The 13,819-nt window shown below is 42.6% G+C and overlaps 1 protein-coding gene across 1 annotated transcript in view; it reads right to left on the reverse strand.

Annotated features, from left to right (window-relative positions):
* phlpp1 (PH domain and leucine rich repeat protein phosphatase 1) overlaps positions 1-13,819 on the reverse strand; it is a 110,567-nt gene that overhangs the window by 14,191 nt on the left and 82,557 nt on the right. The window contains exons 2-3 of the mRNA XM_018676515.2: positions 2,192-2,388; positions 962-1,087 (exon numbers count right to left, since the gene is read on the reverse strand). Of these exons, the coding sequence (XP_018532031.1) occupies positions 962-1,087; positions 2,192-2,388 (323 nt within the window). The remainder of the gene's footprint in view (positions 1-961; positions 1,088-2,191; positions 2,389-13,819) is intronic.

Below are 13,819 nucleotides of genomic sequence, written 5' to 3' on the forward strand. Positions count from 1 at the left end.
AGGGGGAGGGAAGCGAGGAGAGTGGAGAGGTGACAGAGAGAAAGAGAAAGAGAAACATGGAGTTTAACAGGATTATCTCTTCCACACAGGACTTGACTGGTTCACTCTGTGTGTGCATGTGTGTGTGTAGTCTGCCGCTAAGGGGTCCAGTGTCATTCAATACCCAAGCGCCTTAGGATTAGAGACTCAGAGGAGGTCGGGGGCCGACAGGTCAGTGGCCTAACACTGCACATTACATCATCGTGTAATCTAGTTAACTGCAGGTGCGTAGAGCAGTTAACCTGTCATCATTTGTTAGTCAAATTCACAGAGGCACAGGAAGCTGCGATCTAAAATGAAATGGCAGCATAAACATCCACCTTGTTTTGCAGGAGAAAATCTACAGCCTACGAACTCGAACTTCGCAGAGAGGAGTGAGCTGGAGGCTCAGCAGTTGTCACGGGGGCACGTGCTGCTTCTATCCAGGCTCCTATTCTGAGTGGCCCTCTGGGTGCTGTGACATGCATGTCCCTGTTAATATTTAGAAAAGAGGTTTTCTGGCTATGGCCTACTTGAGTTCAAATGGGAGAAAGGAGAGAGAGAGAGAGAGAGAGAGAGAGAGAGAGAGAGAGAGAGAGAGAGAGAAAGAGAAAGAGAAAGAGAGAGAGAGAGAGAGAGCGAGAGCACGAGAGAGAGAGAGAGAGAGAGAGAGAGAGTGTTCATGTGAGAGTGCACCCAGGTACACTTGGGTCATATACTACGGAGTGGACAGTGGTGAAATATGTGCAGTTTTCAATCCACTCAGCTCGTACGGGCAGTGGGGCGGCAGCGGGCATAGCGCCATATTTTCATACTTCAACTTGCAGTCATGCATGTTCTGATATACAATGCAGCTGACCCATAAGTAGCTCCGGGGAGCATATGCTCATGCTCTCCTTCTCCTCCTTCCTCCAACGTTCATGCACACGCACACATCCAGTACCTTGGCAGCATGTCTGTGCCAGCGCAGGTGTTCTGTGAAGCTGTCAAAGCTGACGTAGTAGGTTTGACTCTGAGGCCCTGCCGAGCTGAAGGCCAAACAGTGATTGTGCTTCTTCACCTCCTCCACCTGCAGCGAAGACACACACAGGAGTGACATTAAGAGTGTGAGATACTGACATCTCTGACCCAACTCTGAATATAAATAATAACCCGGTGCCTATAGAGTCTCACAACAAGAGGAAGGGAAGCAGGGAGGAAAAGCTGACACATGGACGTCTCAATACATTAGTTGTTCTTATTTGAAATGGCTAAGACTCTTAATGGCTGCAGGGTAAACAAATTCATTCAACCAGAGCCGCACTCATGAAAATATATATAAGGCACGCATTATCATATAATGGACACATGTGGCGTGACTTGAGCAAGAATAAATGTATGTGAAATTACATTCACACACACTTAAGCACATGGACTGTGAGTGAATGGTTGACTGGTTATGGTGAGTGAATACAATAAAGGCACGCATACACACAAACTCACAACATACAGTCACATGCAGAGGCGCTGCGTGGTTGAATGGTTGACTAAAGTCATGTGTAGTGCAAGAAATGTTGAAAAAAAACTAGGTGCGGTGGGGTATGGAGTGTCCTCTGTATCAGGCAGACGAGTAGAAAGGGCTTTTCAGGAGAGCCCTTAGAGCTTGATTACTAGCCTGGCAGATACACAAATCCATAAAGCAATAAACAGATAAAGGTCACTTTTAGGCAGGCAGTTTAAAAAAGGTCGGAGAAATAAAGCCACTTGGATCTTACTGTGATCCATTACACTAAATGTTACAACACATCTTGACTACAGATTAGAAATGGAACAAAAAAAAACATCCCAGTAGAATGCTGAAAACATTTTGACTTTGTAAAGCCCGGCTTGCACCATTTCTGTTTTGACCTTGAGCTGAAATGAACAAAACAGGAAGCATTACTGGACGACAAACTAAAGGACAAACAGTTGCTGAAGGTGAAATGTCGTCAAGGACTAACTTTGCTGCGCAGGGACACATTTGCTGAGGGTAATAAGAGTGACTTTGTCAGGTCACACTTTGGTGATATGACATTATGAGTTTATGATCCAAAGCATAAATTACATAACATCTCCATAAAAGACCAGGATGAGAAGGAAAAAAAAAGATCATGTGATGCCAGTTATGCCCTGTTGTGGTGTGACTTTTACTTACTTTTCCTCCAATGAGCGGCAGGATGTGCATCTTCCCTGTCTGGCTCTCTTTGACAGAGGAGACGATGAGGCAGGTGCCGCACAGAATGACCTGCCGTCTGGTCCAGCGGTTGACCGGCAGCTGAAGCTTCCCTTTCCGAACGTTGTATGTCCCTGACAGCTGGACCCGCTCTGAGCTCTCAATGCTTTGGGGTTTCCCTGGAACAGAAAAATGAGAGATATGTTAGCAACACTGAAGATGTGATCTTGACACAAGTCTGGCAAATGTTAGGGCACTGTTCAAGGAAAAGAATGAACATTCCACCACTGAATAAAATCAATTTCATATTATAGTGTAATATCAATGCAGCAACTTTCAAGACAGAAACACAATTGCGCTTAAAACCACATTAAGTCAAAACAAAACAAGACTAAGAGTCTGCAGCCATGCTAGCAGCACTGAGACTGAACTTGGGTGAAACAGTTCCAAATGCTAACATCAGTGTGCTAACATGCTCACCATGACAATATAGTGATGTTCATAAGGTATAATCTTTACGACTGTCAGCATAATACTTTCACATATCAGCTACCTAAGTTTTGCTCATTAGCAATTAACACTTAAGTATCCTGGGGGGAACATGACAATCCATCCAACAGTCGTTTAGCTAAAAAATACAAAAGTCAGCTTGTCATTAGGATACATCATTAGGGAACCATTAATGTTAATTTTGTTGAGCTATTTCTTTGGGCAAATGAAACTTTTCATCTGCTGTTGCCACTAGATGCACCAAAATTATTAGGCTCTATCCTCTGGGTACCATGAACATCTGCAGAGAATTCCATGACAATCAGTTCAGTGGTTGTCAAAATATTTCAGTCTGGGCTGCTGCTCAGCATGGTTAAAAACTGATCTGTGTAGCCACTACATAAATCCAGAAAATGAGAAATATACCCACAGTGGTTAGCAGGAGAGATGTCAACACAAGACCCTCTCAGTGCTGGGTTGGCATGAGATCTAAATACATTCATACATTCAGCACAACTGTCAGCCTTGCATGTCCTACTTTGCACATGGAATTCAATAATTAGGGCCCGAGCAACGAGTTGCGTGGGCCCAACGGGGCCATGCAACGAGTTGCAAGGACCCTCTTGTTTTCGGTCTGTTTATTATTATTATTATTATTAGGGCCCGAGCAACGAGTTGCGTGGGCCCAACGGGGCCATGCAACGAGTTGCAAGGACCCTCTTGTTTTCGGTCTGTTTATTATTATTATTATTATTATTATTAGGGCCCGAGCAACGAGTTGCGTGGGCCCAACGGGGCCATGCAACGAGTTGCAAGGACCCTCTTGTTTTCGGTCTGTTTATTATTATTATTATTATTATTATTAGGGCCCGAGCAACGAGTTGCGTGGGCCCAACGGGGCCATGCAACGAGTTGCAAGGACCCTCTTGTTTTCGTTCGGTTTATTATTATTATTATTATTATTATTTTTTTTCTTCTTTTTCCGCCTCTTTGATCGCCTTTTTGAGGGCCTTAACATGCGTCAAAACTCCTGAAAATTTGCAGACGCGTCAGGCACGGCGAAAAATTTAAGAATTTAGGGGTCTTGAGCATGGGTGTGGCAAAATGGCCTCGGTAGCGCCACCTACATTTTTAACGGAACAGCCCCTCAAGCCCGTTGCGCCTAAAAATCTGAAAATCTGCACACATATGTAACATCCCATGACGCACCAAAAAGTCTCTTGGAGCCATATTCTAAACCCAACAGAAAGTATTTTTATTTTGACCGGAAGGTGAAAAAATTGTGTGTTTTTGGCCATTTCCAGGGGTCGCTTGAACGCGAACTAGTCCTAGACGCATTATCCGATTGACTTCAAAATTTGATAATTTGTTCTTAAGACATAGACGAAGTTAAATTGCAAAAGTTTCGGACTTTTCATTGAAGGGCGTGGAAGTTATGGCCCCTCAAAGTTCGATCACTCGCCACGAAACAGGAAGTTGCTTTAAATTTGCTATATTTCGGCCATACTTTGTCCAAACTGCATCAAACTTTACAGGATTGTTAATGGTACCTATCTGCACACATCCATATGTCAATATTCATACAATTGTTGTAGCGCCACCTATTTATAGCAGGAAATGACATATTTTATAGTGTGATGTCCAGTTTCTAGACGGGTGACCAGATTCACTTCAAATGTTGTCAGCCCCTCCTTGACGATTTTTGGAAGATGTCCTCCGAAAATTGTGAGATTTGGTCGAAGCGTGTGCCTGTTCTGGCCCGTCAAAGTTCGGAAACCCAACTTCCTGTTTGAAACCTCAGATTTTGGGGTAACTTCCTGTTGCGACTCTCTACTTTATCCTATAGATGGAGCCATTGTATTACTCTTTGATGGGTTTTTGGAGGGGGGTCTCTGTGTGTGTGTGTGTGTGTGTGTGTGTTTGTGTTTGTGTTTGAGGGGGGAGGGGAAGAGGAGTTGATTGAGTCTGTGAGAAGCTGCCACAGAGAGGTTACAGTCAGGAGAGCCAAGAGCTGCTTTACACGCGGTATAAAAACTTCAGTTAAGATTTGAGCTGTCACTTGAGAAAGCATCATGCCAAAAACTAAGGAAATCACTGTAGACTTGAAGAAAAGAATTGTCGATGCTCAGGAAGCAGGAGAAGGATATACAAAGTTATCACAGCATTTCCAAGCGTCAAGAACTCAAATGAGAAGCGTCACCGAGAAATTCAAGGAGAGCCACACTGTGCAGAACAAGCCTGGCAGAGGTAGGAAGCCAAAGATTTCAATCACCCTGGAAAGAAAACCAGTGAGAGACCTGTCTAAAGACCCCATAAACGCTGCCAAGACACTAGTGAATGACTTAGTTAAGTCTGAAATTGTAGCCTCAAAGAAGATTACATGAATTCATGTAATCTTACCATATGTCTCCCCTTGACCAAAGCTGAGCGTGGATTGATGCTGTCTTTACAGTTTGGTTTTGATCAGTTAGGAAATTTCACACGGGGTCGGCTGATTTTTTCGTGTTACTCAGTGTACGGCGACAGGAAAAGTGCACTAGGTCCACCGGCGTCGAGGTGAACCAGCTGAATATAAGCCACTCAAGTTGACGACAAGTGCATTGAAAAGTAAAAGCTGCTGGCCTTTACCTTTTCTTTGTCAAAGCGCCTGTTCGGCCAGTAGTTAGTAAAGTAATATTTTCAGCGTTGTCCACAGTCTCATGACATGTTTAACAGGAAGCACAGCACGCTGGTTAAGCTCATGGCAAACTGTTACTAACAGCTAAAATGAAAGCTTGTCTGTATGTAGTCTAACTGGTTAGTTTGTCACTAATCTCCAAATTTTGCAAGTTGCTATAAACTTCACTCTCTTAAACCAGTAACAGTCTGAGCTGGACTGATAGGGGTCTGTATGGATAAAGATAAAATCCTAATGATACCCATCCCTACAGCTGGTTAGTGGCTTCGCCCTGACTTTAGGCAGATGAGATATTCACTGTTCAAATAACTTCATTATAAGCCTTGTTTAAGCATAAATGATTTATATATGCACCCAATAACAGAACTTTAAAAAAATGCTTTTGCTCAAAGCTCAAAGCTTGTAAACTCAAGTTAAAACTGAGTTTTATCTCCTTTTGGGAGGGGGTATTTCTCTCTGTGTTTGTGTGTGTGTGTTTGTGTTTGTATTTGAGGGGGGAGGGGAAGAGGAGTTGATTGAGTCTGTGAGAAGCTGCCACAGAGAGGTTACAGTCAGGAGAGCCAAGAGCTGTCACAGATGATGAGCTCTGAAAAATATTATTACAGAAAATAATTAGCATAAAAGCTTTTATTTAAAATTTTTACATCTCGGAAGTGTGAACTGTTACGCCAGCGTGTGCCCTGCGACCTGCGTTGACCCCGCGGTTGCCGGGGTCCCGCGGTCGCCACTCCCCCGACGGGCGCCGGTGCGAGGGCCCGTTCAACGCTGCTCGCAGCTTTAATTATTATTATTATTATTTTTTTTCTTCTTTTTCCGCCTCTTAGATCGGCTTTTTGAGGGCCTTAACATGCGTGAAAACTTACCAAAATTTGCAGACGCGTCAGGCACGGCGAAAAATTTAATAATTTAGGGGTCTTGAGCATGGGCGTGGTAAAATGCCCTCGGTAGCGCCACCTACATTTTTAAACGGAACAGCCCCTCAAGCCCGTTGCGCCTAAAAATCTGAAAATCTGCACACATATGTAACATCCCATGACGCACCAAAAAGTCTCTTGGAGCCATATTCTAAACCCAACAGAAAGTATTTTTATTTTGACCGGAAGGTGAAAAAATTGTGTGTTTTTGGCCATTTCCAGGGGTCGCTTGAACGCGAACTAGTCCTAGACGCATTATCCCATTGACTTCAAAACTTAATAGTATGTTCTTAAGACATAGACGATGTTAAATTGCGGCAGATTTTGAGTTTTTGTTGAAGGGCGTGGAAGTTATGGCCCCTCAAAGTTCGATTACTCGCCACGAAACAGGAAGTTGCTTTATTTTTGCTATATTTCGGCCATACTTTGTCCAAACTGCATCAAACTTTACAGGATTGTTAATGGTACCTATCTGCACACATCCATATGTCAATATTCATACAATTGTTGTAGCGCCACCTATTTATAGCAGGAAATGACATATTTTATAGTGTGATGTCCAGTTTCTAGACGGGTGACCAGATTCACTTCAAATGTTGTCAGCCCCTCCTTGACAATTTTTGGAAGAAGTCCTCCGAAAATTGTGAGTTTGGGTCGAAGCGTGTGCCGGTTCTGGCCCGTCAAAGTTCGGAAACCCAACTTCCTGTTTGAAACCTCAGATTTTGGGGTAACTTCCTGTTGCGACTCTCTACTTTATCCTACAGATGGAGCCATTGTATTACTCTTTGATGGGTTTTTGGAAGGGGGTCTCTGTGTGTGTGTGTCTGTGTGTGTGTGTTTGAGGGGGGAGGGGAAGAGGAGTTGATTGAGTCTGTGAGAAGCTGCCACAGGGAGGTTACAGTCAGGAGAGCCAAGAGCTGTCACAGATGATGAGCTCTGAAAAATATTATCACAGAAAATAATTAGCATAAAAGCTTTTATTTTAAATTTGTTGCAACAAATTCAGGTTTCTTACAGCATTTTCCTTATTGAAAACTAAATTCTACCTGAAATGTATCAATAAAAATCTTCTTTTGCAGTTAATGTCACCAGTTTATAGTTTAGTTTTAATAGCATTCCCTGTTACTGATGTGCCTTTAATTATCGGTTCTATCAGGGATCATTTATGTGTTTATCTTACGGGGGTGAGCCACCTCACAGGTTGGTTATATTACCTGTTGACCTCAGCTCAGTGAGCTAAGACAATGTTTAATGCAGTGTTTTTTCTGATATGAAAATGGATATTATTCAGCACATCTAACCTCAGCAGGCCCCTCTTCAGAAACTCATATCTGCAGATGTCAAAGCTGGCTCAAACGTTGTCCACAGTCTCATGACATGTTTAACAGGAAGCACAGCACGCTGGTTAAGCTCATGGCAAACTGTTACTAACAGCTAAAATGAAAGCTTGTCTGTATGTAGTCTAACTGGTTAGTTTGTCACTAATCTCCAAATTTTGCAAATTGCTATAAACTTCACTCTCTTAAACCAGTAACAGTCTGAGCTGGACTGATAGGGGTCTGTATGGATAAAGATAAAATCCTAATGATACCCATCCCTACAGCTGGTTAGTGGCTTCGCCCTGACTTTAGGCAGATGAGATATTCACTGTTCAAATAACTTCATTATAACCCTTGTTTAAGCATAAATGATTTATATATGCACCCAATAACAGAACTTGCAAAAAAATGCTTTTGCTCAAAGCTCAAAGCTTGTAAACTCAAGTTAAAACTGAGTTTTATCTCCTTTTGGGAGGGGGTATCTGTGTGTGTGTGTGTGTGTTTGTGTTTGTGTTTGTGTTTGAGGGGGGAGGGGAAGAGGAGTTGATTGAGTCTGTGAGAAGCTGCCACAGAGAGGTTACAGTCAGGAGAGCCAAGAGCTGTCACAGATGATGAGCTCTGAAAAATATTATCACAGAAAATAATTAGCATAAAAGCTTTTATTTTAAATTTTTACATCTCGGAAGTGTGAACTGTTACGCCAGCGTGTGCCCTGCGACCTGCGTTGACCCCGCGGTTGCGGGGTCCCGCGGTCGCCGCTCCCCCGACGGGCGCCGGGTGCGAGGGCCCGTTCAACGCTGCTCGCAGCTTTAATTATTATTATTATTATTTTTTTTCTTCTTTTTCCGCCTCTTAGATCGGCTTTTTGAGGGCCTTAACATGCGTGAAAACTTACCAAATTTTGCAGACGCGTCAGGCACGGCGAAAAATTTAATAATTTAGGGGTCTTGAGCATGGGCGTGGTAAAATGCCCTCGGTAGCGCACCTACATTTTTAAACGGAACAGCCCCTCAAGCCCGTTGCGCCTAAAAATCTGAAAATCTGCACACATATGTAACATCCCATGACGCACCAAAAAGTCTCTTGGAGCCATATTCTAAACCCAACAGAAAGTATTTTTATTTTGACCGGAAGGTGAAAAAATTGTGTGTTTTTGGCCATTTCCAGGGGTCGCTTGAACGCGAACTAGTCCTAGACGCATTATCCCATTGACTTCAAAACTTAATAGTATGTTCTTAAGACATAGACGATGTTAAATTGCGGCAGATTTTGAGTTTTTGTTGAAGGGCGTGGAAGTTATGGCCCCTCAAAGTTCGATTACTCGCCACGAAACAGGAAGTTGCTTTATTTTTGCTATATTTCGGCCATACTTTGTCCAAACTGCATCAAACTTTACAGGATTGTTAATGGTACCTATCTGCACAATCCATATGTCAATATTCATACAATTGTTTGTAGCGCCACCTATTTATAGCAGGAAATGACATATTTTATAGTGTGATGTCCAGTTTCTAGACGGGTGACCAGATTCACTTCAAATGTTGTCAGCCCCTCCTTGACAATTTTTGGAAGAAGTCCTCCGAAAATTGTGAGTTTGGGTCGAAGCGTGTGCCGGTTCTGGCCGTCAAAGTTCGGAAACCCAACTTCCTGTTTGAAACCTCAGATTTTGGGGTAACTTCCTGTTGCGACTCTCTACTTTATCCTACAGATGGAGCCATTGTATTACTCTTTGATGGGTTTTTGGAAGGGGGTCTCTGTGTGTGTGTGTGTGTGTGTGTGTGTGTGTTTGTGTTGTGTTGAGGGGGGAGGGGAGAGGAGTTGATTGAGTCTGTGAGAAGCTGCCACAGAGAGGTTACAGTCAGGAGAGCCAAGAGCTGTCACAGATGATGAGTTCTGAAAAATATTATCACAGAAAATAATTAGCATAAAAGCTTTTATTTTAAATTTGTTGCAACAAATTCAGGTTCTTACAGCATTTTCCTTATTGAAAACTAAATTCTACCTGAAATGTATCAATAAAAATCTTCTTTTGCAGTTAATGTCACCAGTTTATAGTTTAGTTTTAATAGCATTCCTGTCACTGATGTGCCTTTAATTATCGGTTCTATCAGGGATCATTTATGTGTTTATCTTACGGGGGTGAGCCACCTCACAGGTTGGTTATATTACCTGTTGACCTCAGCTCAGTGAGCTAAGACAATGTTTAATGCAGTGTTTTTTCTGATATGAAAATGGATATTATTCAGCACATCTAACCTCAGCAGGCCCCTCTTCAGAAACTCATATCTGCAGATGTCAAAGCTGGCTCAAAAAATTAAACTGGCTTCAAATTAATTTTAAGGAATTGTAGGTTATTTTGAATTCATGTAATCTTTCTCCATCACGTTTCTTTCCATCTCTCTACTCATCTTCTCCATATGTCTCCCCTTGACAAAGCTGAGCGTGATTGATGCTGTCTTTACAGTTTGGTTTTGATCAGTTAGGAAATTTCACACGGGGTCAGCTGATTTTTTCGTGTTACTCAGTGTACGGCGACAGGAAAAGTGCACTAGGTCCACGGGCGTCGAGGTGAACCAGCTGAATATAAGCCACTCAAGTTGACGACAAGTGCATTGAAAAGTAAAAGCTGCTGGCCTTTACCTTTTCTTTGTCAAAGCGCCTGTTCGGCAAGTAGTTAGTAAAGTAATATTTTCAGCCTTGTCCACAGTCTCATAACATGTTTAACAGGAAGCACAGCACGCTGGTTAAGCTCATGGCAAACTGTTACTAACAGCTAAAATGAAAGCTTGTCTGTATGTAGTCTAACTGGTTAGTTTGTCACTAATCTCCAAATTTTGCAAATTGCTATAAACTTCACTCTCTTAAACCAGTAACAGTCTGAGCTGGACTGATAGGGGTCTGTATGGATAAAGATAAAATCCTAATGATACCCATCCCTACAGCTGGTTAGTGGCTTCGCCCTGACTTTAGGCAGATGAGATATTCACTGTTCAAATAACTTCATTATAAGCCTTGTTTAAGCATAAATGATTTATATATGCACCCAATAACAGAACTTAAAAAAATGCTTTTGCTCAAAGCTCAAAGCTTTTAAACTCAAGTTAAAACTGAGTTTTATCTCCTTTTGGGAGGGGTATCTGTGTGTGTGTGTGTGTGTGTGTGTGTGTGTGTGTTGTGTTTGTGTTTGAGGGGGGAGGGAAGAGGAGTTGATTGAGTCTGTGAGAAGCTGCCACAGGAGGTTACAGTCAAGGAGAGCCAAGAGCTGTCACAGATGATGAGCTCTGAAAAATATTATCACAGAAAATAATTAGCGTAAAAGCTTTTATTTAAAATTTTTACATCTCGGAAGTGTGAACTGTTACGCCAGCGTGTGCCCTGCGACCTGCGTTGACCCCGCGGTTGCCGGGGTCCCGCGGTCGCCGCTCCCGACGGGCGCCGGGTGCGAGGGCCCGTTCAACGCTGCTCGCAGCTTTAATTATTATTATTATTTTTTTTTTTCTTTTTCCGCCTCTTTGATCGCCTTTTTGAGGGCCTTAACATGCGTCAAAACTCCTGAAAATTTGCAGACGCGTCAGGCACGGCGAAAAATTTAATAATTTAGGGGTCTTGAGCATGGGTGTGGCAAAATGGCCTCGGTAGCGCCACCTACATTTTTAAACGGAACAGCCCCTCAAGCCCGTTGCGCCTAAAAATCTGAAAATCTGCAACATATGTAACATCCCATGACGCACCAAAAAGTCTCTTGGAGCCATATTCTAAACCCAACAGAAAGTATTTTTATTTTGACCGGAAGGTGAAAAAATTGTGTGTTTTTGGCCATTTCCAGGGGTCGCTTGAACGCGAACTAGTCCTAGACGCATTATCCGATTGACTTCAAAATTTGATAATTTGTTCTTAAGACATAGACGAAGTTAAATTGCAAAAGTTTCGGACTTTTCATTGAAGGGCGTGGAAGTTATGGCCCCTGAAAGTTCGATCACTCGCCACAAAACAGGAAGTTGCTTTAAATTTGCTATATTTCGGCCATACTTTGTCCAAACTGCATCAAACTTTACAGGATTGTTAATGGTACCTATCTGCACACATCCATATGTCAATATTCATACAATTGTTGTAGCACCACCTATTTATAGCAGGAAATGACATATTTTATAGTGTGATGTCCAGTTTCTAGACGGGTGACCAGATTCACTTCAAATGTTGTCAGGACAGACTTAAGGATTTTTGGAAGACTGGCTCCGAAAATTGTGAGTTTTGGTCGAAGCGTGTGCCGGTTCTGGCCCGTCAAAGTTCGGAAACCCAACTTCCTGTTTGAAACCTCAGATTTTGGGGTAACTTCCTGTTGCGACTCTCTACTTTATCCTACAGATGGAGCCATTGTATTACTCTTTGATGGGTTTTTGGAAGGGGGTCTCTGTGTGTGTGTGTGTCTGTGTGTGTCTGAGGGGGAGGGGAAGAGGAGTTGATTGTGTCTGTGAGAAGCTGCCACAGGAGGTTACAGTCAGGAGAGCCAAGAGCTGTCACAGATGATGAGCTCTGAAAAATATTATCACAGAAAATAATTAGCATAAAAGCTTTTATTTAAATTTTTACATCTGGGAAGTGTGAACTGTTACGCCAGCGTGTGCCCTGCGACCTGCGTTGACCCCGCGGTTGCCGGGGTCCCGCGGTCGCCCCCCGACCGCGGGTGCGAGGGCCCGTTCAACGCTGCTCGCAGCTTTAATTATTATTATTATTATTTTTTTTTTCTTCTTTTTCCGCCTCTTAGATCGGCTTTTTGAGGGCCTTAACATGCGTGAAAACTTACCAAAATTTGCAGACGTCAGGCACGGCGAAAAATTTAATAATTTAGGGGTCTTGAGCATGGGGTAAAATGCCCTCGGTAGCGCCACCTACAAAACGGAACAGCCCTCAAGCCCGTTGCGCCTAAAAATCTGAAAATCTGCACACATAATCCCATGACGCACCAAAAAGTCTCTTGGAGCCATATTCTAAACCCAACAGAAAGTATTTTTATTTTGACCGGAAGGTGAAAAATTGTGTTTTTGGCCATTTCCAGGGGTCGCTTGAACGCGAACTAGTCCTAGACGCATTATCCCATTGACTTCAAAACTTAATAGTATGTTCTTAAGACATAGACGATGTTAAATTGCGGCAGATTTTGAGTTTTTGTTGAAGGGCGTGGAAGTTATGGCCCTCAAAGTTCGATTACTCGCCACGAAACAGGAAGTTGCTTTATTTTTGCTATATTTCGGCCATACTTTGTCCAAACTGCATCAAACTTTACAGGATTGTTAATGGTACCTATCTGCACACATCCATATGTCAATATTCATACAATTGTTGTAGCGCCACCTATTTATAGCAGGAAATGACATATTTTATAGTGTGATGTCCAGTTTCTAGACGGGTGACCAGATTCACTTCAAATGTTGTCAGCCCCTCCTTGACAATTTTTGGAAGACTGGCTCCGAAAATTGTGAGTTTGGGTCGAAGCGTGTGCCGGTTCTGGCCCGTCAAAGTTCGGAAACCCAACTTCCTGTTTGAAACCTCAGATTTTGGGGTAACTTCCTGTTGCGACTCTCTACTTTATCCTACAGATGGAGCCATTGTATTACTCTTTGATGGGTTTTTGGAAGGGGGTCTCTGTGTGTGTGTGTCTGTGTGTGTGTGTTTTGAGGGGGGAGGGGAAGAGGAGTTGATTGAGTCTGTGAGAAGCTGCCACAGGGAGGTTACAGTCAAGAGAGCCATGAGCTGTCACAGATGATGAGTTCTGAAAAATATTATCACAGAAAATAATTAGCATAAAAGCTTTTATTTTAAATTTGTTGCAACAAATTCAGGTTTCTTACAGCATTTTCCTTATTGAAAACTAAATTCTACCTGAAATGTATCAATAAAATCTTCTTTTGCAGTTAATGTCACCAGTTTATAGTTTAGTTTTAATAGCATTCCCTGTCACTGATGTGCCTTTAATTATCGGTTCTATCAGGGATCATTTATGTGTTTATCTTACGGGGGTGAGCCACCTCACAGGTTGGTTATATTACCTGTTGACCTCAGCTCAGTGAGCTAAGACAATGTTTAATGCAGTGTTTTTTCTGATAAAATGGATATTATTCAGCATCTAACCTCAGCAGGCCCCTCTTCAGAAACTCATATCTGCAGATGTCAAAGCTGGCTCAAAAAATTAAACTGGCTTCAAATTAAT

Source organism: Lates calcarifer, linkage group LG4, assembly GCF_001640805.2.
Source record: "Lates calcarifer isolate ASB-BC8 linkage group LG4, TLL_Latcal_v3, whole genome shotgun sequence".
Lineage (NCBI taxonomy): Eukaryota > Metazoa > Chordata > Actinopteri > Centropomidae > Lates > Lates calcarifer.